The sequence below is a fragment of the Syngnathoides biaculeatus genome, chromosome 22 (genome assembly GCF_019802595.1).
Source record: "Syngnathoides biaculeatus isolate LvHL_M chromosome 22, ASM1980259v1, whole genome shotgun sequence".
Classification (NCBI taxonomy): Eukaryota; Metazoa; Chordata; class Actinopteri; order Syngnathiformes; family Syngnathidae; genus Syngnathoides; species Syngnathoides biaculeatus.
Window position 1 is genome coordinate 13,746,444 of NC_084661.1, and position 27,609 is coordinate 13,774,052.

Sequence of the window (27,609 nt, forward strand, 5' to 3'; positions counted from 1 at the left end):
TGTTTTTTTTAACCGGCCCTGTTCGCCCAATGTTAGCATTAGCGCGGCGCTACCGTTAATCTCTCCGTGTACCGCTAGTACTTGCTGGTGGCTATCTTGGGAGCTAACAATGCTGAAATGTGCTGAAATGAATTCCAGCTACCAGAGGATAGAAACATGAACATATAAACATTACATGGTTCAAATATGAAACATTTTCATTTTCCAGAGGTAGTGATCAATGCAAGGCTGACACATTGTTAGTATGTTCAGTAAATAAGTGTTTAAACAACAGCCATTTTTTTGGTAAAAGATTTCAGACACTTTTTTTTTATTATTATTATCATACAAGTGTGACCGGCTTCAATGAAAGAGATAATAGCCATGAACATGAAAGACAGTTCTTACTGTATTTACATGAAGTGTTTTGTCACACACGCACGCGCGCACGCACACACACTCCTACAAATGAACATTAAATAAACTTCACCCACAGTACTTTTAACACCTTCAAATGCATATGATGACCATCTGCACTGCATAGAATTTATACATTTAGACTTCCTCGTGAAGCATGTGGCTTGTCCCTAATAATATAAAAATTAATAATAACCATGAAAACAATAATGATATCGATAACACTGATCTCAATGATAGGCAGCCTGTAAATAATAAAAAGTCTTTGGCAAATGTCAATTACATTCAGTCAAAAACAAAAATACGAAGCCTGAAACTTGATGAAGCTTTTTTTTTTCTTTTTCAAATTTAAAACGTGATAAGGCATCATCTTTTTGACTCCATGTCCATCAGCACTAACTTAAAAAAAAAAAAAAAAAATTCAAATTTCTATGCGTTTTCTTTTTCCGGATTGGTGCCAAGCGACAATGGGGGATGGCTGCATGTCCTGTCCTGCCAAAAACTTCATCAACCGTACTGAAAGCATCCAGCGGTAGTGCATGTTGTCGAGATGACGCTTTAAGTGCCGAAACCTAAAGCACGTATGCATAAAGGAATTCCTCCATCGACTGTACAACAGTGTTGCCAACCTCCAAAATAGTGCAAAATCATGAACAAAAAAAAATAATAAAAACGACAAAAAATGTTGCCTTCCGTATCCCGACACAGCAGTTTAGTCCGTTAAATGATTAAAAAATAAAAACAGAACAGAAATAAGAAATATCATTAGGAATACATCCACTCGCTTCCACGGCGACGCACTGTACTTTTTGTCTTTTTTTTTTTTTTTTTTTTTTTGTCAACATGTTGATTGTGTTTCACAGAGTCCTAATCTTCCCACGGCATCCGCCATGTTGGATGATGAATAAAAACGCAGCCGGCTCGTCTCGCGTCGTTCCATTTTCACTCGAGTCAAGGGAGGGGAAAAAAAATAGGAAAATAAAAGGCCGCTGCTACATTTTTAAGCCCCGAACAGTCCCTGCTGAGAGCTGCCAAACAAAGGAATGTACAGTATTGATCCACAATGGCTGATTTTAGTTGTCTCCCAAAACCGTTGATCAAATTCAAATGGGTGGTGAAGAAATCTGGAACAGCCCAACCCGCCCAAAAAAAAATAAAAATAAAAAGTGGTCTCATCATGCGAGTGTCCTCACTGCGCCCAAATATGGTGGCCGAGGCGACGGTCCTGTAGTTTGATTTGGTTTCCGTGGTAACTAGTGGCGGTCATAGGCAGCGGCAGCAGTGGGCGGGACTGAGCCTCTCGACGCGGCACTATAATAATAAGGGGAACCTGGAAGTTAACAGAAGAACGCATCGTTTGAAACCATCAGTAACAACTGGTTTATTTTGTCTGTTTTTAATTTACATTTTTACCATCAGCATTGGTCATAAATACTTATGAAATGTCAAAGTGAGAAAAGCCCATCAGGAAGTACAGATTATGTCATGTCAGTCACTCTGAAAGCATAGTCACAGTCTGCCACTTGCAAATTCACCCGTTCGCTGATGGTTTTTGGAACCTGTTCCCATTTTTGTTATTTTGCTAATTTGTTTATTTTTTTCAAAAACATTTTTTTTTTGTTTATCATAGCAATTTTGATGCATGTCTTATTTTTTTCAGGGGTTTACGCTATTCATGGTTGGCCCCGGTGCCTTTTTTCACATTATTACTACTATTATTATTCATTTATCTATTTCTTCTTTGTGGATGTAAAAACTGCAAATCTATTTTGAGACTGCTATTCATGGCTAGCAAATGGGAAAAAATGTCTATTGCCATTGTGCATATCCATCTATCATCCATTTTCTTTGCCACTTATCCTCACGAGGGTTGCGGGGAGTGCTGGATCAACGGGTAGGAGGCGGGGTACACCCTGAACTGGTTGCCAGCCATTCGCAGGGCACATTGAGACAGTCACACCTAGGGGCAATTTAGAGTGTTCAATTAATGTTGCATTGTCGTTTTCGAGATGTGTGAGGAAACCAGAGTGCCCGGAGAAAACCCATGCAAGCACGGGGAGAACATGCAAACTGGTGGGGCCGGGATCGAACTCGGGACCTCAGAACTGTGAGGCCAACGCTTTATCAGCTGTGTCACCATGTCGCCACTGTGTTTGTCCTATTTTTCTAATTCACATATTAATTTATTCACTGATTTTATAAGGACGTATGCTAATCAAAAGATCATGAGTAAAGTGAACTTGAGTTGCAGTATTTTTGTCCATTTTTTTTAGCATGAATGTTATTAAAAAGCAGAGTATGTAGGTCATCACGCTAACAGCACAAAATGACTTTGAATTATGTTTTCATGATATAATCGAACTTTTTTCGAGTGTCGGTTGTCAGGCACCTTATGCGGCGCATGCAGTTATACATTTTGTACGACAATTAGGGACATTTTCTGTACACGCCCAATCTCATGCGCAATATATTTGTAAACTGGCTCTGGAATGATGGTGGCATTGTAAATTGTTGCAACTCCAGTCCTGCAGATAGTGCTAAACGCCAGTACAGAGTGTGAAATGTTTTCGTAAAAGTCGTGTTTTGTCGTGTCGTAAAACTGAAATTTTTAATTTTTCAACCCAAAATTAGGTAATGATCTTGAAGCTAGCAAAAGAGAGTGTGTGGTTATCCGGCTAGAAAGGAGACTGAGCTAGCCGTGCGACTCACTTAGTAACGCCGGGTTGCTGAATCGCCAAGCCTCGTTGTAGGTGGTGTACTGCGGATGACTGTAGGGGTTCCCCGAAAACTCACTCCCTGCGCAAACAAGACAACAAATCAATTAGCATTTTAAAGCCTCTGGAAGAAAAAATAATCTTTTTTTCACACCCCGGTCACCATTTCTCAAGGCATTGGGGGGTGGGGGGTGGATTGTCATCAACATGTGACCGTTCAGGCATGTAATTTATTTCTTTTTCCTTTGGCTTAAGTTATGCAACAGTGAACAATACAGGAGGTGAAACTGAGGCCGCCTTTCCGCGTCCCATTTATGGATATCAACCCATTCTTCTCCTCCCAATTTTAATTCCGAGCCGCTCTCCTAATAAATGGCGAGTGTTATTAATAAACTGCTTCATGCGTACGTCTTGGATGCGGCGCCGTAAATCTTCCGTTGAGCTTTTCGCCGAGAGGATTTCACTGGAGAAACGGAAGTGTCGCCGGGCGGCGCAAACAATGTTTTCGACACCTTTCCTACCTTTACGATACAATAAAGGTCGTAATTTATATGAAGCCTGTGAGGAATGGCTTTGCTTTAACAATGTTTGGCGCCCGCCGCTAAATCTCATCCTTGTGTGCAGGGCGAACGGACCGGAACGTGCCATGGGGATCCGGAGCAAGGCTGGAAAGTCGTGGTATGTTTGTCTTAATGGAATTTGTACCCGCGAGATTTTATTTGTCAAATTCGGGGAATTCCCATTCAGGTTTTTCATTTCCTGGCTGATGCATCAAAACGTCCTAAAATTGACCGAAATCTAATGCTGCTAAGCTGTATTTTCTTTGTTGTTCATTTCTCCTTCCAACAAGTGTAATACCGGATGTACAGTATGAAAAAACTGCATCAAAACGGACAAATTGGGAGCATCTTCTTAGCGTACTGATAGTTTCTGTATTATACTGCCCCTTGTGGTCAAGTTGCACACACGAGACGGTGCACAATGTGAGCCTGGAATGGATCATTGGCATTTCCTTTCATTTCAATGAGGAAAGATGATTTGAGATACAAGTTGCAGGCGTACCGTAGTTCCCAGCCTACAGAGCGCACCTGGTTACAAGCCTCACTGAGTACATTTGTAAAGGAAATACCATTTGGTACGTACATACGCTGCAGCTATGTTAAAGCCGCAAGTGCCCACATTGAAACACGAGATATTTAACGAGAGTTTAACGCTAGTGCCGCGCTAGCGAAAACGCTAACAGGACTAGTTAAAATAAAACTTACCCGTAAATATTACTCAGATGCAAGTAACACAGCAGCAACATGCTAGCACAGAGCTAACAGGGCCGGTAAAAGTCACTTCCTCGGCACATATATTCCACCGGTCTCATTCTCACCTTTTCCGCTCAAATGCCCCCTTGCGGGCGTTAGAAAAAAATGCGCAAATTAGCCGCATCACAGCATAAACCACAGGGTTGAAAGCGTGTGTGGGGGGGGGGGGAGCCGGAAATTATGGTAATAAGAATAAAACTTGGATGTCAAGGCAACAGATGTATTAAAAAAAAAAAAGAAAAATCTGTAACATCTTTCTTTACACAAGGCATGTATTCTAGTGTAAAAAATGTCAGCAAATACAGTGGAAAGTAATCGAAAGGATTTTCGCTTACCAGGAACCATTCCAGTGAGTGTGGAGGTTGGGTAGCTGCCCTGGCCAGTGGGGGGGACGTGAGGGGGGTACCCGGGTAAGGTCGTGTTGGCCATGTCCCGACCTGAGCAGACAAAAAGGACACGCGTGGTTCGTCAATACTAAGAAAAACTAAAAACTAGCGTGATAAACTGGGTTCATTCAACTACCCATCCGGTAGTTATGTAATGTAATTTTTTTTAACGTTTCGTGGGCCACGTGTGAGCAGGCCTTTGCCGATTCAGCCCTGCTCCGGGGGGGAATTGAGCCCGCGGGCCCCCTCTGCGGAGCGCCACCAGCGCGTCTGCACATATTCAGCTCTGTAATTGAGGGTGACGGTTCGGGTCGTCCTCGCTGGCCCGCGGAGATGTTTTTGGGAGCGCGGCACGTAACCTCCATTTGCACAGACGCCATTGTGGACCAGTGGCCCCCGCTACATTGTGGCGGCAAGGGCTCAGAAAGGGGGGGAGCAAAAAAAAAAGAAAAGGAAGAAAAAAAAAAAAACCCCAAAAAAAAGTCTCTCGATGGAATGAGGACAAGAAAGTGTATGAAGCGTTGACGTAGATATGTAGAAACATCATAGAGATGCTTGACCGCCAGATATTTATTTGGACAACACTGATACTGGTTGCTATGGAAACAAAAGTTGGGAAAAAAAAAAGAACGATGAAAAGTTCAGACCCCTCAATGATTTCTAAGTGGGAGAACTTGCAATATAGCAGGGTGTTCAAATACTTATTTTCTTCACCGTATGAGAGGAAAGCCATTCTGGGCCTACGAAAAGAATTAGTTTTCCACAAGCCAGTGCGCTCAAGTGGGAGTGCGGAGGGTGAGTGGAATGTTTTGGTCCGCCGGCGGTGCGTGAGCCCCATTGTGCGCGCGTCAGAACCACACCGGTCGCCATTGTCACAAGTGACCCGACCGTGTCTTCGCACGACGGTGGCAGATGTGCACGCGGCAAATACTTTCGTTTAAAAGTCGCACCTTTTTTCCCCAAGTAAAACAGCCGCCGAGTTCGGGAGCGTTTGAGTCAAGACGCCAAGAAGCCGACGCCGGATCAATGCCCAACAGCGGTACCGATCCGGAGTTTGATCGTGACGTCGATACGGTCCACCTCACTTAAACCTTCATTGGGGATATTTAAGCTCTGCGCTAACCTCGACGAGAGGAAGTCAATTTTTCTTCCGTCCTTGATTAACTCCGTCAAAGAGGTTTTGTCAAGTCATTTTCCCAAGATGCAATTGAAGGATGCACCGGCCTGCGTTTCGTCTTACCCAAACCATAACCGCGAAGCCGACGCGTGTAGCCGGTGTGTGATTTTGGACTTATGCTGCGGCAAAGACGAAACAATCCCGCAAAGTTTTGACTGTGATGACAACGAGCGCGGCGGCAAAACTTCATCTTCATTTGGCACCGGCGCGAGGTCATTAGCGGCTGCCTCTTTAGCGCGACGCAGCCTAGCGTGACGGGGACACCTTCATGTTCGCCGCAACAACCGCAAATCTTTGACCTCCATCTTTGAGGCGTACACAAGCCAAAAAAAAAAAGAACGGGGGGGGGGGGATCCCAACATCCTAATTAATTACAAGGGAGTAAAGAATGTTTGGTGAGCCAAATTGCTTTAAATCCCCAAACAAATGGCTGAAAGTCGCTCATTATCAAACGTGCGCTCAAAGGTTAGTTTGCTGTTGTGATGGCGGAGTCGCAATGCATCTTGGGAGGGCGGACGGGCACGTACGCGCGGCTGCTTAGCAAAGTGACTGGCGGGCGCAATTACCCAAAAGCGTACAACTTTTTTTTTTTTTTTTTTTTTTTTTTTTAAAGCCAGTGATAAACCTCGACAAAGTCGTTTCCTAATAAGGCACAGTCAAAACAAAAATTAAATAAAAAAAGATAAGAGATAAGTAAGTCACAATTGTACTTGCATTGTTCCAAAATGTGAATTCAGAAAAATGGATGGTGGGTGTCGCCACGTTCTCATTTGGGCCCGATGCAAGTGGACTGTAAGTGCAAAACATGGCAGTAAAATTCTAAATGCGCAAATTCATCTGTTTAATTTAATTAATTGAATTTTCCTTACGAACTAAACAACACGCAAAACAATGTTCAATGCAGAAAAAGTGGATATTGGATATTACTCTTAAAAGCAGTAACAAAAGCATAAGGTGTGCAAACACACTGCGACAAAAATAATTTTAGCTGCCTAAAATCCAGATAAACTGTGTAGGAAAATTTCCAACACGCCTTTCGAAAAAAAAAAAAAAAAAAAAAAACTTTATTCTTGCATGCTCGATCGACCCCGTCTTATTGAAATGATACAGTAATCTATTTTCAAAATACTAGTATTGTGTTTCATGCAAAAATATGACTGTACTTGTAATATTCTCTTCTAACCCTTAAAAAAATATAGCTTTATTATAAGAAAAGCAAGAAATTTTGTTCCTCTCCCTCTCCAAAAAAAAATCATTAATCTTGTCATTCTTTTTCCCCCAAAAGTTACTTGAGTTTAATAATAGTCCATCTTTATTGTTGCGACACGGTGGATTAGATAGATTTTACTTTTATCACACTACATTTCCTCAAAATGTATAATTTATGTAATGTAATTTATACTTAAATATATTCTAATTACCGTGCCCCTGACAGTTTTTTTCTCTCTCTCTCTCTCTCCTCTCTCTCTCTCTCTCTCTCTCTCTCTCTCTCTCTCTCTCTCTCTCTCTCCTCTCTCTCTCTCTCCTCTCTCTCTCTCTCTCCTCTCTCTCTCTCTCACCCCCCCCCTTTTTGGATTTCATGCACGGTGGAAGCATTGGCCTCACAGTTCTGAGGACCCGGTTCGATCCCGGCCCCGCCTGTGTGGACTTTACATGTTCTCCCCGTGCCTGCGTGTGTTTCCTCCCACATCCCCAAACACAAGCAACACTAATTGGACACTCTAAATTGCCCGTAGGTGTGATTGTGAATATGGCTGTTTGTCTCTATGTGCCTTGTGATTGGCTGGCAACCAGTTCAGGGTGTACCCCGCCTCCTGCGCGTTAACATCTGGGATAGGCTCCAGAACTCCCCGCAACCCTCGTGAGGATAAGTGGCAAAAAAATGGATGGATGGATGGATGGATAATTACTTCCAGTATTTTCTTCAAACCCTTAAAAAATACAGCTTTCTGATACCAAGAAAATTTGAAACCCAAACATTTTTTTTTACTTGAAGCAAATATGTAAATCATTGCTTTTGGAACATTTGTTGTAAGGTGCCGTTTTTATTTTGGAAAATAAATACTTTATTCTTGCACTATTTTGCATTCCCCCCTAAAAAATAAATCTGACTTTATTTTCAAACTCTCACTCCCTTGTTTGAAGATCCCCACTGACCGCAACTTTTCTGGACACACTTTGTTGTGCATTCCTTTTGTTATTGTCGCCCCCCCCCCCCCCCCGACAAGCATTTGTGTAAAAAGCTCGGGGCAAGTGCCATTGACGTGCTTTTTCAGGCCTTTGGAGGCCTCCATTAGCGGGGCCCGGCGGGGAATAACACAACTCAGTTTGTCAGTATGCAGAGTGGCGACGTGCCAAACTCCCGCTGATAGACGAGAAGAAAAACACCTCATCTGAGGAACTCTCGATAGAACGAGTGGACAATCGGCCATATCAAAGCCATCTCGCCATTGACTAGTTGAAAATACACACGCGCGCACACACACACACTCACAAAAAAGTTATTCAAAGATGGAGCTTATTTGAATTTTAAGCAGCCGACGGAAGGGAGCACCTCGGATGGGATTCATCGAGTCAAAATGGCTTCCCCATATCAACAATAGAAATTACCTGACAATATGCAATTATCCTAGTCACATATTCATGGGGAGTTCTGGGCGTAAGAGGGACTATTTAGCAGGTAACTCGCATTAATTTGGAGGGAGAGGAAAGAGAGAGAAGACCTTCCTCTCTCGCCTCTGAATTTCAACGTTTCGCACAATGGCTGCAAATCCCGCCGCTTTTTTCAGCGCCTAATAGGATAAGCAGAGGACACAAAAGATTTCCATCGGCGCCGTCACAATCCCGATCTCCGGCCGTGACTTCATGAATCAAGTTTAATAGATTATGCAAATTCCGGGGGGCATCAAATCAACGTGATCAATGACTTTGCTTGGGAAAACGTTCTAAAGGACGCGTGTATTTCCTGAAGTTTCCTCCTCTTGTTAATGCGCAATTAATTGCAAATTGGATCCCGGCCTGAATATTGTGCATCATTTTGGCACTTTTTTGTTGGCTTGGAATCGCCCTGCAAGGCGTTTAATATCTCTGGTGAGTAACGCAAAGCCACTGGAGACATTTTTAATATTTGGCACGTGAAGCGGGGGCAGCCTCCAAACAAACAGCAGGACCGTCATTGCTTTGACCTCCAAATGTTTACTTCCTGCCAAAGAATCAGGGAAGAACCTACACTCAGATTATACATAAACGTAAATACATACATAAAAACATACAGTCATGATTAAAAACACTGACAATACTGTCATGGCTAAAAATTGCCAATGTTTTTGAGCTCGACTATCAATACATACACTCAGTTTCCATCAAACTTCATATTCATCATCTTGGTGCGATGATAGGATGCTAGAAATGCATATTAGTCAAGATCACAAAATTCATAATGATAAAAGTAACTGCAAGCAGAGAATTGACATGCAAACGGTATATAACGGTAGTGACCCGCATGTGTGGAGTTTGCATGTTCTCCTTGTGCCTGCGTGGGTTTTCTCCGGGGGCACTCCGGTTTCCTCCCACATCCCAAAAACATTGCCCCGAGGTGTGATTGTGAGTGCGACTGTTGTTTGTTTCTATGTGCCCTGCGATAGGCTGGCAACCAGTTCAGGGTGTACCCCGCCCCCTGCCCGATGACAGCTGGGATAGGCTCCAGCACTCCCCGCGACCCTTCTGAGGAAAAGCAGCCAAAGAAAATGGATGGATGGATATTCTTTTTGGCGTACTCGTGTTTTCATACAAATATTTTCTTTAATCATGACATAAGTACTGCGCTAGCATAGCTTAGTGACACACTAGTTTGTTCTTGGTTGAATCCAAATTCATTTTACGCTCCTTGCAAACCGTGGACCCCCATTAAGTAAGAACCCAGTCTCAATCTTCAATGTAACTTGAAAAACTCACACCATTGTAGCCATCTTTGTAACCGCGGATCTTTTCACACCGCTCGTGTCGGATGTCATTGCGGGCAAAAACAATCGTCAACAGCCGCTGACATCGGTAATAGCGACACGCGGCGAGATAACGCTATTTTTCAATTAGCCGGGCAATCATTAACTGTGACAAGGTGAGAGGTTGGCTTGCGAGAGGGGGGGGGGTGGGGTTACGGGGATCGAGTCAGGCGGCGGTGTTCGTGGGGCGACACGGGAGGGTGAAGTAAATGATCACAGTGTGTTAGAGTGAGGCGGCGGAGGTGCCAGAGCGTATTTACCGAAGCGCATTACTCGTGTCCCAAGACACACAAACCGCCGCCGCACCCCCGTTCCACCGGCAACCCGCCCCCACCCCCACCCCCACCCCCAGGTGACAAAGTGAACAAATCACAGAGGCAGCCAACCAGCGGTCGCTCCCCGCACCGATGAATCTGATCTAGTGCCGCCCAAAGGACCTTGTCGCCGTGCCCCAATTTCCGAGCCGCTTGCTCAGCAAAACAACTTCGGACGACAGATGCTAAACCTCCGACAGCGACCACGTTAAAAAAAAGCGTTCACACTTGACTTGTTGGTTTTAGTTTTTAATGTTCACACATTCTCGTAGCGCGCAGTCGCAGGGCGTGCACACGAGGGAGGGGCCGCGGGGGTCTCGATCTTACCTACAGGGTAGCTTTGCGACACGCCGGGGCCCAGCTCCGGGTTGGCGTTGGACGACAAACTGGGCTTGACTTCGTCCAGGCTGGAATTGAGGCCGGGCACAGAGTACTCGTTAGCCTGAGAGAAACGGACAGCGGAGGGGGTTACGCAACCGGACAATACCTTGACGCCGGCGCCGGCCCCAGGAAAAAAAAAAAAAAGCATTAATTGAGTGCGCGGAGGCCGCGATCGAAGCGTATCATGAATGTATTTGGCTATTGTTGGAGAGGAAGTGCAGGATTTGCATGGGAAGCCCAGGCGTCAGCTGGCCTTTTGTGCTGCCGGGTCTTCGTCTTGAGCGGATACGCTTTGTTGCGCGCCCCCGCCGCCGCCGCCGCCAGCCCGACCCCCTTGCGGGACGGGGAGCAGCCTCCTTACGAACAATTTACATGTTTAGTTACATTTTTTTTTTTTTTAATCCGTCAGTCACACTTTGTGGTTTAACTTGAAAGGGCGACGTTTCGCCTCGATTTGAGGCAAAATTGCAAGCAAGTGCGATGAAAGGCTAAGCGCTTTATTAGCTTTCCAGACATAAGAGTGAAAACTATATGGTCAAGCAGTTCAAATCCAATCAACATGATAATTAATATACCATAATCTCCAGCCTATAAACCGCAACTTTTTGCGGTTTATGCGGTGATGCAGCTAATTTGTGCATTTTTTACTCACTGCCGCAAGGGGGCTCTCAAGCGGAAAAGGTAAGAGTGAGACCGGTGGAATATATGTGCCTAGGAAGTGACTTTTACCAGTATGTTTTTTTTTGTTCCTGTTATTGCTGCGCTAGTGTTAGCATTGTGCTAGCGTGTTGCTGCTGTGTTACTGCCATATCTCGAATTTTTACCGGTATTTTTTTTTTTTAACTGGCCTTGTTAACAGCGCGCTAGCATTAGTGCCACCATAGCGTGTTGCAGCTGTGTTACTACCAAGTCTGTGATTTTGATATGTTTTTGTTTTTTTAACCGGCCCTAGTGGTGTGCTACTGTGTTGCTGCCACGGCTATTTTTTTAAAAAATTTGCAAATATCTCGTGCGGCTTTTACGCAGGTGCGGCTTCTGTACTGTATGTACCAAATGGTATTTCCTTTACAAATGTACTGGGTGAGATTTATAATCTGGTGCGGTCTGCAGGCTGCAAATTACGGTACATTTCAAAATTATTCAATTATGCAGTCTCCAGAAACGAACCCATTGAGCAAAAAAAAAGTGAAAGTGATCCAATTTACAGTACAAGCGTCACACATTTATGTAACTACATGAATTTCAATTTAAAAGAGAAATGGCGAAAGATTGGGGAGTTCTGAAACTTATGATTGGTACTGTATATTGTATTACTAATGAATATTTTGAACACTAAAAGTTGCATTGCTCGAAGAATAAAATGTTTAAAAAATTTTGGTGGGGTGGGTAAAATAAAATTTTTTATAGCACATCTAGTTGCTGAAAGTTCCGCTACTTGCCGCCAATTGTTACATTGAATTTGTCTCTAAATGTATTTCCAAATATTCACTCAGTATCGATGGAGATCTTTGACCCAATTGTCCAAAATAATCACTTTGTCTTGTATTTTATTTTAAGTTTTAGTTGCGATGGCAGCTGTTAGCATGTTTTTTTTTCCTCTCCTCTCCTCTTTAATGAGATGAGACTTCCGGTGCGGGACAACGTTTGTTCGATGTCCGGTGTGAGTTCAGGGACGGTGGGTTACGTCTCTGTGGGGGGGGTGTAATCCCATGAGGGGTAGGGCGGGGGCGGATGGATGAGTCCCCCCCCCCCCCCGTTCTACTCCACGACCCCACTCTTGTCTGCTTCTATCGCCGATAAACTCTAATTGTCGGCTACAACTGTCGTCCGGCGCAAGGTCCGATGTTGGGCTCTGTGGGCCAGACGTTTTCTCATGCAGATGGGGGGGGGGGTCGACGCTGTGAAAAGGATGACCACATGGCAGGCAGAAGTGTGGGAGGGCTCCGTCCATTGAGCGCCGCACCGCCAGAACGGCTTTTTAATGCGTCGCTACGGCGCCCCAGACACTTGGCTAATAGGGCCACATTTTGCACAGGAAGGGGCGGTGGCGGGCTTGAGAGGCCCCCGTGAAAGGGGAAAGCGGCCTGATTAATATTGCATTAAATTAAAACTGATTTTTCTCGACGGTTCCTTTTTTTTTTTTTTTTAAGTCAATCCCCTCCCTCTCTGGGCGGCGGGCCTTTTAATACTCTCCCTGACGCTCTTTGTGATTGCAAGTCATTTCCAATTGGTTTTGGTATTGATCTTCCAGTAGAAATCAGTTTTGTAATTAGCTGCAAATTAGGCCCTCTTCTGGAAGTGAGGCCTGTCCCACTGATTTATCACCTGCCTAATTCGGCCCGATTGGAGAGAAATTAAAATGAACTCAATTAGGCCACTGCTTTTTGCTTTTGATGCCGCCAACTTGTCGTCCGCCGGGATAAATTAATAATTTCTTGCTGTTCAATAGTATCACAAATGTAAATAAAGGTTATCCATTGTAATAAAGACAGCCTTTTTAATAAGCCATGTTGGGGGGGCTTGCTGCCAAATCCGTCCTCGTTTAGGAGAGATGGACGGTTTCATTCATCAATTTAGCTTCTTCTTTATCCTCCACGGTGAATACAGATTTCAACAAACTGATGACAAAAGAAACACTTTGTATTGACTAATACTTGGCACTTCTGATTGGTTGTTTTTCCTTGAACATGGTGGTTTCTTGTGTATCAAGTTACAAGTACAAGACGGAGCACATATTTATCATGTACTAATTGCTTTTTAAAAAAAAAAAAAAATTCTGTAAATTGACGGCTGAGGTTATTTTTGGTAACTTGTAGCTTATTGACAGTCGAGGCTGCGATGCCGTCTGACATTTCCATCGGAAATAATTCATGTTGCCGTGCATATTGTTGCAAATTTTCCTCCAAATATTACAACTTAATGGTTATAAAACTGTCATTTTACTGTTTTTTTTTTAACTTTATGCTTATAAAATTGATTTTTTCATATTACAACCTTTTTTTCCTCCCCAAAAAGTTTTTTACATTTAAATTATTTTATAAAATTTCCTTTCACATTGCTGTTTTTTTTAATTCAAATAATTCAGAATTTTCCTCCTATTACAATTTCTTTCTCGTCATACAATGCCATTCAAGCAAGTTCCCTTCGCTTCTTCCCCCCCACCCCTGTGTATCCCAAATACATTTTTTGTACGATGATGGCGCCATCATGTACCAGTATGAAAAAAAAAACGTTCACATCCAAAAAACGCAGCAGCCTCGCAAGCCTTTTCATGGCCAACCTCACTTAATCCCCAACGTGACGCGAAACTGGCAAATTAAGGCGAGCGGTAGGCTGTTGGTTTCACTTCACGTTGCTGTTCTGTTCTTCTCAATTCCGGGCCATACGAGGAATGTGTTTTTCAAGGCAAAAAAAAAAAAAAAAATCAATAACCCGTGGGAGTTTTCCCCGCAATCCCCTCCCGCTGCTTTTCCTTGTGGCGGCCCCCCCTCACCCATCTTTAATTGGCCCCTAGATGTGGCGTGCCGAAAGCGTTTCCGCGTTCAATCGCAAAAGAAAAGAAAACGGAGAAAAAGCGTCCCACTGACCTGTTCCGGTTTGATGTGCTCCGATTGAGGGAAGACGTCCGGGTACGAGGGGCGCTCGAAGACCCGGTCCAGCGCTTCCAGCTGCTGCTGGGTGAAGGCGTCGGCCCTCAGGTGTTTCCGTAAACTCTCCACGCTACCCTGAGAATCACTGTTTGGACCAGAACCATCTGAACCATCTACAAGGAGAGAGAGCGACAGTCGACACGCTGGGCCCGGTAAGGAAACTGGCCCTCCCGAACAAATTCCACCTCATCTTTAACGTCCGCGCAACGCCGTCTACCAACTGCGATCGTTCCACTTGCTATCCCGCAAGGAAAAAAGGAAGGCATTGATTGCCAATTTGTCCGCTGTTTGAGGAAATAAAGTACCGTACTTGAAAGAGCTTCACTTTACACCTCCGATATTCCCGCTCGGTGTCCGCTAAGCAGAAAGCATGGTCCCCTTTGCAAAGGCGTCCTTCTAAATTTGCGCTAGATTATGTTACCCCCCCCCCCGCGGCGAGAGCGCGCTGATGTATGATATGCGAGCGCTCTATTGATTGTCTGATCTGGTGGCAAGAGAGAGCCGAAATGGATTCGAAATGAACATCCTGCCTCAACTCATTGCGCCTATAATACTCGACTTAATCCCACATTTTTGGCCCCCCCAACCCCCCTTTGCAGAATTCAGTCGATCAATCATGTCATCTTGCCGGTACCATTCAGGAGGGTTATTACTACTTCACCAACCAGAGGATAAACCAAAAGTGCTGAGCTCCCAAAAGCAAGCGAATTAGTCAGATTTTACAGTATGAATTGTCTGCGTATTGCGCCATTAAATACAAATTATTGTAGATTATGTACGCATGTAAATCACTAAATAAGAGAGGATTTCTCCGTTTCCCGTCGACTAACCAGGCTAGCTATCACCGCAGATACGCAGGGTACACGCTAACAACCACATTTGGCTAGAAACGTTCAACTCTTTGTGTTGTCGTGTCATATGAAAATCATATTTTTGTTATTGGGAGGAAACTGGAGTGCCTGGAGAAAACCCACGCAGGCACGGGGAGAACATGCAAACTGCAAACAGGCGGGGGCCAGGATCAAACCCTCCAACTGTGAGGCTAATGCTTTACCAGCTGTGCCACAGTGCCACCCTTACTTGTTTATTATTTTGGTTTATTATTAGTCGTTTTGTAGTGTTTCATGATATTGTACCAACAAAATATGCTTTAAAGTTAGCGATCTTAGTTCAACACGTGCTAGCTTGCTTTGCAAATGATAAATGAGCACACATGTGAAATGTGTTTATCCTTGGATTATCACTACATTTAGAAGTACTTGGGGGTATTTATACTTCGTAATTCAAAGCATGCTGTCTTAATTTTGCTTTTATGATGGGGAAACCCTCACTATTCACGGGAGGTAATACCCCAAACTTCGTCAACATTAAAGTGTTTAACACGCTTCTTAGATTACCCCGAACGATATAAATGATTGACAGATTGTTTACATTTGGAAAAATAATAATAATAATTGTACCGGTACGCAGTTGGGAATATCCAAACGCTCAGAGTCATTAGTTCGTTGGTTTGCTTCCCCAATTAAAACCCTCCCTCATAACGAACCTCCCACGCTCTTCAGATCAATGATATGAGATGATTTTTCTTGGTTACCTTTTTTATTTTTAATTCTACGTTGAAGCGACTTTTCATGAATACTTGTTGTCACTTCAAAAAGTTTCCAAGTTATTGATCACGGCGGCAGCGCAGTCTATTCAAGTTGACATCCGTCTGCATTAACGAAGGGGAGCCGCCCCCCACCCCCACCAGATCAGATAACCGCCCCCAGCAAGCAGACGCCTCTCCGCGGGTACGCCACCTGAAGGTCGCGACCCCCGGCAGGAAGTCAGAGCCGAGTGGTACGTCCCGCCAAAATTTAAAAAAAAAAAAAAAAGAAACACAAAGAGAAAGTAGCTACTTTACCGGCATTGTAGTGAAGCATTTTCAGAGTAAAAGTAAAACAATAAAATAAGAGCTGACGCCTTAAGGTCACAACCCCCGCCCTCGGATGAATGGTCTGATCCTCGCAGTCGACTTCCTTGTTTCAATAACATGTCAACGCGCATATCTGTATATATAAATATAATACAAAGTGATCTATAGATAAAGACAATCGGTTACTTCAATGTTTAGCAAAGTGTTTCAATTAAATTCAAAATTGCATTCTAAATTTACAAAAATACACATGTACTGCTGGATCAACAACATTTAGTCTATGTATACTGCACATGAATTTTTGGAAAAGAACATGAATGCAACAAATATGCTGCTCAATACTTGCGATACAGTTCATCCACAATTCATTTTTGGTCCCTGACCCACAGTTTGGGCAACCTTGAGCTAAATGACGTGATGTGATTTGTGATATTTCCATAAAGCACCGGCGAGGCAATAGTTGCCAATAGCAGGCCGCTCCATCGCTCATCCTCCATGAAGCTCCCAGATGACGAATAATGAATATGGCTGCATCCCGGACGACAAATCTCATCCATCCAGTCTCGCCGCCGCTCGCCCGCCAATTTATTGAAATATGGGATAATGGCCTCGTTAAATGTATTGCCCGATTTTGCTCGTAAATCACTAATTTAAGAAGCCAAGGCGAGGCTGACAGGGCAGTTCGTTAGCCGGGAAGTGATGTTGCACGGTTAGGTAGAGGCTACTCGTGGTGGAACCGCTGAAATAAGAACATTTATTTCGTTTTGGAAAAGCTTTCAAAGATTTGTATTTTTTTCAATTTTTTTTTTTTTTGAGGGGGGGGGGTGTACAAGAATGAAGTTGTGATGTAATGATCAAAATGTTAAATATTTCCTGAAAATAAATTCCTCATGTAACGAGAATTTTTTACATGGGATTAAAGTCTTAATCTTAGTCTTAAAAGTATTACAATTTTACGTAAATAAATTTGTAATACCACAAGTATTTCTATTTTTATTTTCCCTGAATAAAGTTCTCATATTACAAGAAAAAGTGGTGATTTTAGGAGACAAGTTGCGATTTTAGAAGAGTAAAGTCAGAATGCTACAGGGAAAATATAGTCAAATATGCATGCATATAAAGTAATGACGTCGCAATGTTAGACATAAAGACCCTTGTTCAAATACATAATTTTTTTAATACCTATAAATTTGTTTATATACAATGCATATAGTACTTTTTAGGTATTAATTGATGAATGCAAGTCAGAGGTCGCTCTGCTTTTTTTTCTTTTTCTCTGTTGGCCGCCGTGCATTTTCCGTGAATGGCTCGGGCTCACCAGCGCCACACGATGGGGATTCCTTTTGAGACGGACAAGAGACTTTTTGGACCTCATACTTTGTTTTTACCGAATTCTCTGCGCTCACTTGTCGTGGGACGTACACAAACGTTAACGTGTTGCGTTAATAGCTTTCCTCCGCAGCGTCACTTGGGTAGAACGCGGTGACCGAAGGAGCCGTCTTCGGGGGCCCACTCCGACAACGGCTGCCAAGTGTTACATGCTGCTTTTAATTTGCCGCAGCGCAACGGCTGCCGATAATGGCTCTTATGACACCCGCGTCCCCGAAGCTCCTCTGGCCCGGGCCCCAGCCTACATAAACGCGTGTCACAGCGCATTATCTCGACATGGCCGCCGTAATTCGGGACCTTTCTTTTTAAGGGCGCTGCTGACGGGGAACTTACTTGGCAGAGCGCCACGGGAACAAACTCAGCCGCCGTTTCTCACTAACCCCGCCCCCTCCTCCTTTGCCGCTCGTCCCCGTGCGTTGTTTTTTCTTTTTTCCCCGAGCCTTGATAATGACTGCTTTCGCCATAATCATCACGCGGCTTACCGAGTTAAATGAGGCCTCGCTGCGAGGAAATGCGACGTTTACTGACTGTGGACTGCAGCCTAGCGAGCGGTGCACAATATGTACAAGCTGCAAAAAAATGGCCGCGCAGAGAAATTAGTTGACAGGGTGGCAATTGGGATTGGGAGCACCAACAGCATCAACAAAAATGACTGCGGTTTAATAAAACATCATGACGTGACCTCAAAAATGCTAAAGTCTACAATCCTTTGATTTAGTAAAAATAAAAAAGTATGCATTGGAAACAGCACCAGAAGTGGCACCACACTAGACTTCAATACCTGCATTAAAAACAACAAAAAACATTTCAAAGTTGTATGGTTCCGTTGAGAACAGGTTGCATGTACATCCAGATTACGATTCTGGATACTATACCAACGAGGTTATGTTTCATTTAACAACAAATTCAACAAGATGGCGGAGAATCCTCAGAAATCGTTATTTTGAGCTACATCTTCCACAGTGAACTGAACCCCCCCACCCCCACCCCCAACGAAGGGCACTGAGTAGTGGGACACTTGAGTATGATGAGGCCAAAGTGAGCCACGTTATAAAAAGCATAGGTGTCAAACGCAAGGCCCAGGGGCCAGACTAGGCCTGATGCATCATTTTATGTAGCCCATGAAAGAAAATCGTGTCAACTTCCATCGTTCTACTAAAATCTGAACCTGAATTTCATCCATCCATTTTCTTACCCGCTTATCCACACAAAGATCACAGGACTGTTGGAGCCTATCCCAGCTGTCAACGGACAGGAGGCATTGTCATATGTAATGAATAATAATGTTGACATCTATCTATTTTTTTAACAATAGTTCAAAAAAAATATCCTTAATTTACCCATCAATTTGTTGCATATACCATATTTTCCCCCCCCTATAAGGCACACCGTATTATAAGGCGCACCTTCAATGAATGGCCTATATTGAAAAAAAAAAATGCATATATAAGGCGCACCGCATTATAAAGTGCATAGAATAGACGCTACAATTGAGGCTGGGGTTACGTTATGCATCCATTAGATGAAGGTGCACTAAAGCCTCAATATTGATCCATATATAGAAGGCGCACCGTCGGCTTTTGAGAAAATTAAAGGCTTGTAGGTGCGCCTTATAATGCGGAAAATACAGTATATATTATAATGAGAAATTACGATTACGACACATTTTGGCCTCTCCGAGGGTAACCGTAACTCTAACGTAGAGTTAGCGACAAAAAATGTATTTGACACAAAAACTCGAGTTATTCCACAAATGGCGTCGCATTATTCGCATCGATTGAGCCTGCAGAAGCACCTGGACGACCCCCCCCCCCCTCGACGGCTCAGCTCTTCCTCCGCGAGCCATCTTCCCTCTTAGTGCCCTTTAATATCGCCCTACCCTTCAGCAGCAATCTGCATGAAAATATGCACCTTCCATCATTCGAGACATTACGCTTAATACGAGGGGGTCCTGCGACGGGCTCCAAATGAACCCCGGAAAACACCAGACGTTCGCATTACGCCCTCGCCGCCGCATCGCTTCCCTTGATTATGTCATTTGCCGTGCCCACGTCATGCTGGCTTTTATATCTCTGCCAGGAAATCTACCTCTGACAGGTCATTAGTCATCCCCGGCTCACCCGCCCCCCCGCCTCCGACTCGCCGCTTCGGCATCAATTCCCCCGCCCCACCTCCCACCTTCGGCGTCCCGCAAACGCCGCAACAAAGACGACGCTGTGTCAACGACTGGCGCGCTCTGATTAGCTCTCGTTGTGGAAATAAGGCACTTCGCATCGTTCCAAAATACACTTCACGACAACGCCGGCGCGCGTCTTCAGCGCTGCTCATCAGCTGCTCGTGCATGTCGCGACATTAAGGAAGCCCATTGCTTACAGAACCAATAATCTATAAAAAGCCTCGGGCCGTCTTCTCGCCAACGAAGGTACTTTTGTGGAAGGAGAGGAAGGATGGGGGGAAAAGAACAGCTTGAGCGGCTTTCTTGACTGACCTGGGTGGTCGGCTACATCATCTTGACATGTAATTATCTAAAGCCCTTTAATCACTTCCATAAAGATTAATTGCAGGAGACAATGGTGGAGGTCGTGCCTTCAAATCAAAACCGCTCCTCGGTGGATTGACACAGCGCTGTAGCCGAGTTCAGGTGGTTTATTGGGGGTCATCGCCTGGAACGCCCGAGTTGCAACTTCAGCACAGCGCGTAAAGAATGAGCCTCACGTTTTTGTGTCTTTTTGGAGGCGTGAACCAATCCTGCGTCGTTAAAAGCAGGACTACAGGACGAGTCCGTTTATGTCCCTGCAATCGACAATAATGCACGCATCGTTATTGGACTCCGATGTGACTGGACAACTTGTAGGACCCAAGCGACAAAAAGTGACGGCTCAAGAGTACAAGTAGAACCTTGAAGGTTGCCTTTTTCCCCCCTGAATTAAATCTGATGTAGGATTCCATAACTCACCTCATACCTTAAGGACGGACTATTTTTAGCTAAGCACACAAAGTTACGAAAGCAAAACCTTTGTGGACACCCCTCGACCTCCAGTGACAAGACATCATATCCTTAAGTATACTGCCGTGAACTTTTTAGGGACTGAGTCCCGGGTTTGGTACTGCTTGAAACGGGGGAACACGAAGGAGTTCTGCAAAACATCTCAAATGTTCCCGCAAGGATTTATTGACCTTTCCAACCTGTCAATCACTCGTACAATAATAGCCAATCAGAAAGCCGCAATGTCTTAACCCCTGTCTTGACACGCCCCTGCCGCCATGTTGTCCCACAAGCAATGCTCGTTGTCAGTAGCGTGCGCTCGGAAAAGTTAATGTTACGAAGAAAATGGTCTTCAGATGCGCTTGGGGAACGTGCAATCCTGATGAAAGATATCCTGCTAGGCGACAAGGGACCCGCCTGATTCATTTTCCAAAGCCTAAAACGCAGTTGACAAAGTGTCTACGATGGATTAAGGCTCACAGAAGAGCGCACGTACAACTAAATGTGGACAATATTAACAAACACAAGGCTGGATGTTTGAAGGTAAGTGAGGGAGAAGAATCTTCTCCGAGTTTGATTGAATTATTATCAGTGCTTTATACATTGCAGGAGAACAACTTTCACTTTGTTAGCATATCACTAACCTGCTGAATGAAGTGTGTAATATTTTATGCCGAAGACTCGGGTTAGTTATACGTAAATACGCGATGTCGTGCAAGAGAAATGTCTATTTGCCCATTTGGACTTCCACTACAAGCCAAGTCAAATGAATCCACCCGCTCGCTTATAAAGACTACAATGAGATTACTCGTGATCTTTCCCAGTAAAAAGTACTCACCCTGCTTTACATGCGCAGTACGATTCCAATATTTCATCCTGTTGGATTTCAATGTGAAGTTTGTGCGGCGTCAAACTTTTTTTGCATCGATCGCCAACATTTCGCTGTCGCGCCGACATTGAGTCCCGCTCTGTCCAAAATCGTAATTCCCTGTACATATCCTTGCGTGAAATAGTTGGGATTTCTCTTGGACAAGTCTGACGCATTTGGCAAAAAACATACGCCAAAATTATTTGGAGTACGCGATACAGAATCGACTTCAAACATTTTCTGTTCAATTGCCATTTTGGAAGCTGGTGGGACATGGCTAAGGGGGCGGAGCTTAAGATCGCCATCGGAAAGGTCCATAGTTGAACCTTTCAGGCTTCTTTTTGTCTGAAATAATGGTTACATTAATAATCAGTTTCTGTCAGTTAAATCTACATCTCCCCCAATGGGATTGAATACTGGACTGGAGGGTTTTTAGGATCAGTGCATCAGGACCAAGCTGGAAAGTCAAGGATACAAAAGCGGAACATTTGAAGATGCCACGCTAGCTGCAAGCCAGTGTACCCCTAAGGGTAAAGCATATCTTTTTGTGTCAAGAAAAAAATAAAAGAAATACCCAATGCCATACAGTCAAACATGTGCTTACAGTAGCACTCCCACAAAAGCGTACCGATGTACCCTGTCGGGATAATCCGCCGGATGCTGAATAAGTCAAGAGCACAAAAGCAAAACCATTGAGGAGACCACCCGAGTGACAGGCCTTCGTATCCCTCAGGGTACAAGTTTGAGAAAAATGCTGGGTACAATGATGTGTAATATTTTGAGAGGAAAAAATAGCTTGCAGTAGAAGGTACTCATGTAGCCTAAAAGGAGGAAATATATCAAGGCATGGGTCAGTATTTGCGCCCCCCCCCCCCCCCCAAGATGGGAAAATGTACAAACAGACACTCCAGTGGCCCCCCCCCCCCCCCCCTCTCTTTTTGAAATAAACATATCCTACCTTCATCTCTTTTCCTCTTTTCACCGTTGGAACGCGGAATACCGAGAATGCCGTTAATGGAGTAGGACCCCGCTGGGTCGTTGGAAGCGCTGGTTACTGGTGGGGACACCGTGTTTGGCACTGAGGTGGAAGGGGAGGGAAGAACAACAACAACAAAAATCATCAAGACCTGCTGGGAGTCCATTCCAAGCTTCCGCTGATGCCACTGATGATGATGATGATGGTCACGGGCGATGCCCATCTGCCTACCTATGGTATGGCCCGGCGTCGACAGCGACGTCCCGTCGGGCGACGGATGAAAGGGCTGCTGCACTTTTGTCCGGATGATCCTGCAAGCGCCGGGCAGATGTTACTCCGGGGCGTCGGAAACGTTAAACCTTCCGGCCCAACGCCGCAAAATAAAACATTGTCGCTGCAATTCAAAATGGGCAATTCAGTCTTCAATGAACATTACATGAAATTTTCAGGAATCTGGATGGAAGCCTGGAGTACAGGAAGGCTTGATTGGAACCCACACTTGGCAAAGTCCTCACTGGCTGCCCCCCCCCCCGCAAGTCCCTCTGCAGGACCACCATCCCCGCCCTTACCTCCCAGCACGCCGAGGCTGATGAGGCCCGCATCGATCGGAAAAGTCCAGGATTAGGCCGCGTGGGGCCGAGAGATGCAAATGGAGAGCTATAAATTATAAGTGACAGGAAAGCAATAGTTCCTTATTGCCCCCCCCCCCCCCCCACGCTAGCACACGTTAAGATTTGTTGGGTCTGAGCGGCGCAGCCGGGGCAGGAGGAGGCCCGTCGCCGTCACTTGGAAACTACTTATCGCTCCTTCTTTTCTCATTTTTGTCCCTCGTGTTGGCGTCCATGTTCCATAACAATTTCAGGGAATCAATTCACATCCCCCCCCCCCCCCCCTCCTGAAGAAACACTAAAATCGTCGTGTGTCTGAATCAATACTACTGGACAACAAGCAAAGAGAGTTTTGTATTTTTTTTTTTTTTTTTTTACTAGCTGGTCTCGGCTATGACATCATCTTGCAGGCCAAAGGTGTTTGAGGACCGAGTCCCATTTTGTCGACTGTTCCGGGGTCAGTCGGGAGCGCTCGAGTGGAAAAAGAGACCCGCTTCAGTCTGAAGCGGAGGGGGGGTGGGGGGAGGCCCGGTTTTGAGCACGAACCCTTTGTTCACGCTTAGTATCGTTAGTCTACTAGCGGAAGTGGCCAAGCCGTTTTACCTTACTGTCATAATAGTAGTTAAAAAATAAAAAGCGCCACTGTGCAATATTTGTAAAGTTTTTTTTTGTGTGTCATTCATGTTTGTGTAAATCTTCTAGGCCAAGGTAATCCGCAAAGGTTAAATTGAGGCAACTGGACTCTTTTTCTTTGTATAATATATTTGAATAATGACTCGGCCAATTATGCTATCAAGCTAACGCTAGATTATAATCCGAGGACATGAAACATTTACCTGGCGACGCTGCGCCTTCAAAATAATTTCCACCATTTGACCCCGATAAGACTACAAAAGTGTCTGATGGAATTATAACGCCTCTCGATTCAATTTCCCCACACAAACAAAGAGAGCTGACTCCAAATCGAAGCGTTTTAATTGGAATTCAAAAAGGAGAGTGGAGGGTCTTTTTTGAAGGGGGGTGGGGCGTATTAATCCGTACATTTTGGATTTATCGCACACGCATGTGTCTCGGTTGCCTTTTTAAGCGAGCACGGAGCATGAAATGAATTTTCTTCAGCCCTTTCTTATTTAAAAGGTGTGTGTGTGTGTGTGGTGTGTGTGTGTGTGTGTGGCCACGCTCTTGCCCGTCAGCTCATTAAAATGTAATGCCTCCATGGAACAGTGGGTCTTAAGCAAAGTTCATCAACTGGGGATGTGTGTGTGTGTGTGTTTGTGTATCAGGAAGAGATCATTTTTGGGAGATGTATGCGGAATAATATTTACATGCACATGGACCATTTTATATTGCACTTCAAACATACTTGCACACATCAAAAGTGAACATGGGCCATTTTTCTTTCCCCGGTGGTGCATTCGAGGCATCTTTTTGTTGCCATCTTATCACAATGTCCAACTGTGGTTGTGGTCAGCAGTGGACTGGGGGCCGTTCCTAATATTTTGGCCCGCTCGTGTTGTTGCCAAATAAGGCCATCAAAATAATAGGAACACCTCAACGGCAACACATATTGATCAATATTTTTGTGGATGTTAATACAGGGTGCATAAAAAGCAGCGTTGAAAAGTTACATTTGAGAAAATAATAATATAGCATACACATAGTTGAATGAACTTAATGCAATAACTTGCTAAAAACAAACATATTTTGCCCTCATACAAAAAGTTGCCTTGAATGCACCACCACAAAAAATGTCTGCATTTTTATTTTTACGACATTCATTCCGAGCTTCCTTTTTCTTTCCCACCTTCTTTTGCAATTCCAGACAGGCCTGCAGTGTTAGCCCCCCCCCCCCCACGCCATTGCGCGCATGCTCACAAAGAGATTGGCGCCAAAAGCGATGTGGAGACCCTCGTATTGATTTTCCACGTGTGCTGATGCTGATTGCTGAGGGACCACCGACACCGCCATCGAGCAGGTGCTTGCAACACTGTGTGGCCACTTCATTAGGGAGCCCCCCCCCTCCCGCTCCAACCCCCCTGAGGACGGGGGGGGGGATATATTGATCAAAATATTAGGAACATCTCCATCAAAAACAAATCTGCCTAATCAATAAAATACTTTGCACTGCATTGTGGTGGAAGCTGTTCCTAATGATTTGACCCTCTTAATTTGATTGTCATGCAACCAAAGAAGTGTTCCTAATAATCAGATTTAAAAAAAAAAATAATAATCAACAGCTCATATTATGACGCATCCTCAATCATTTTCAAAAGCAAAAATATTAAATGTATGTAAATAAAGAGAATTTGCATGATCGTGTCGTGGCATATTTCTTATTCGATCTCATGAGTGACCCTATGCATATTCTAAATCTTTTTTACATGCCCCCCCCCCCAAATGTATTTATGACGGAAGATTTGCGTGACATATTTTGTTTTCTGACCGGTTGATGGACGAGACGCTGGGCACGGTGTCGTTGTCGCAGATGCCCTCGGCCAGCAGCCTGTCGCGGATCTCCCACGCGAACATGGTGGGGTTCTGCCTCTTGTAGTCCGCTATCTTGTCCACCACCTTCGGCGTGGCCACTTTGGGCTTGGAGCCCCCGATCACGCCCGGTTTGATGCTACCGGTCTCATAGTACCTGCATACGAAAAAAATATAAAAACATAAATATTAAAAAAAAAAAAATGACACTTAAATTGTATTTCTCTATTCATAAGAAAAAACAACATTTTTATGGCCGATCAAGCAAAACTGTTCCTTTAAATATGAAAGAGGCAACGTAGCTCAGGTGAAAATAAATATATAAATCCATAAATAATAAATAAACACCCCGGGGCAAGTCAAGCCCACCCGCACGTCACTTTTTAACGCGGAAGAATCAAATTCGATTCTGGTTGAACTGACGTAACTTCCCCTTTTCTTCCAAAGTAATTAAAATAAACGTTACTTTAGCATATGCATATTTATTAAATGCAATCAATGTGTATTTAAAATCTAATGACTTTTCCCATTCATGTGAAAAATTATTACTTCCAACAAGCACATGTTTTGGTTTTAAAAAGGAAAAAACATCCCCACTATTTTCAGGGTGTACTTTGTGCATCCTGATTTTCTGCCCTCCCCACAATAAAATGTCCTTATTGTACTAAAATTGATTTAGAGACGCTAATTTAATAGATTTATCCTTTTTGTAAGCAGCACTTCTGTATTTTCAAAAACGAAGATTTTTATTTTCAATAAAATTTGTGACAATAACAGTTCGGTTTGCATTTTTTAAACGTATAAAATACATTTTTAAAAACTGTCACATTAGTGTATTGTTTAAAAATGTTGTTCAATCCCCTTTAGTGGAAAATGCATCAGTCACGAGCATTAATGCAAAATTAATTCATTAAAATACACTTAAACTAATACAACCATGCAAAATGGTGTTTTATTATTTTGAAAAATCGTTTGAGTAAAATGAATTCAACTGTACACATTTATTGGTTTATGCTAACATTCAAAGTTGTCCGGAAAACATCCACATTTGTTTGCATCCAAAACATTTTTTCCGGATATTTTTATCAATCAGATAAATTGATTACTTTTGTGCATTCTTTATAAGATTACATCCACGGGAAATGCCAGTTCGTCCGTACCTGCCCAGGATTTTGCTGACGCAGCCGTGGCTGACGCGCAGCTGCCGGGAGATGTCGCACGGTCGAACCCCCTGGTGGGCCAGCTCCACGATGCGCTGGCGCACCACGTCCGGGAGGGGCCTTCCGTTAACGAACACCCCGCCGAGCTGGTTCACGCCCCCGTGCCCTACGTGGGAGACAACAGCAGCACACACACAACGGCAGCCTAACATTACATAAAGCCGTAAGGGTCGCGGGGAGAAATAAAAGCAAAATTTGCTTTATGTGCAGGTGCATCATCATCATCATCAGGTGCATTAGCGCAATCTCAGTTAAGATTAGGAGAGTATAAACACATTTTCCAAAAAATAATTTGGTTGTGGTTCGAACAAACTTGCCAATATAAAATATGCTCCATTTTGAGTTCACTTCGTGCTGTTTTAAATCAGCAAATGTGAGCCCAGTCGTGTTTTGGGAAAGCTTTAGTGCACATTATTGATGACAAATGTGATTCATTCACATTATAGGAAAGGACGCCAGTGTCTTCAAATAGTAGCCCCCCCCCCAAAAAAAAATATATATATATATACAATTCTAAATCAAGAAACAACAAATACATCATTAAAATAAAAAAAAAAACAAGCTGCCTCTCTTTTTATACATATCAAAAGACAATTTTCGTACATCAATCAAATTCATTTTTTTTAATTAAAAAAAAAACTTTCCCACAGTCCACAAAAACGTTCCCTTTCACAACTTCATAATAATTGATCCAGCTCCAAAAACTCCTATTACACTACAATTATTTTCCTGAATGGACAGAGACAAAAAATAAATGTTCACTCCCATAAAAAAATAAATAAAATAAATTGCACGTGCAAGTTGAGTCAGAATGTTCATTAAAATGATTGT

General features: G+C 43.8%; 2 protein-coding genes across 8 annotated transcripts in view; one reads left to right on the forward strand and one right to left on the reverse strand.

The window, feature by feature from the left end:
* Window positions 1-14,441, forward strand: part of fbxl15 (F-box and leucine-rich repeat protein 15) — a 50,844-nt gene extending 36,403 nt beyond the window's left edge. For 4 of the 5 annotated variants that reach the window (XM_061811152.1, XM_061811151.1, XM_061811150.1 and 1 more), the window contains 2 exons: window positions 3,735-3,788; window positions 14,299-14,418. The gene's annotated coding sequence lies outside the window, so the exon portion shown is untranslated. Of the gene's footprint in view, window positions 1-3,734; window positions 3,789-14,298 lie in introns of all 5 variants that reach the window. The other variant, XM_061811153.1, reaches the window with a different exon arrangement.
* LOC133496030 (paired box protein Pax-2a-like) lies at window positions 1-25,933 on the reverse strand. Of its 3 annotated transcripts, none has more exons than XM_061811156.1 (9): window positions 25,805-25,933; window positions 25,518-25,715; window positions 22,698-22,777; window positions 22,449-22,568; window positions 14,270-14,445; window positions 10,629-10,743; window positions 4,759-4,860; window positions 3,106-3,192; window positions 1-1,726 (listed from the first exon to the last, which is right to left on the reverse strand). In XM_061811156.1, coding segments are annotated over exons 1-9 (957 nt in total). In that variant the 5' UTR covers window positions 25,807-25,933; the 3' UTR covers window positions 1-1,649. The 3 variants fall into 3 exon arrangements, with proteins under 3 accessions (XP_061667140.1, XP_061667142.1, XP_061667141.1); XM_061811158.1 differs by having other exon boundaries at window positions 1,590-1,726; window positions 10,633-10,743; XM_061811157.1 differs by lacking the exons at window positions 1-1,726; window positions 3,106-3,192 and having other exon boundaries at window positions 4,625-4,860; window positions 10,633-10,743.
* Window positions 25,934-27,609: the final 1,676 nt, after the last annotated feature.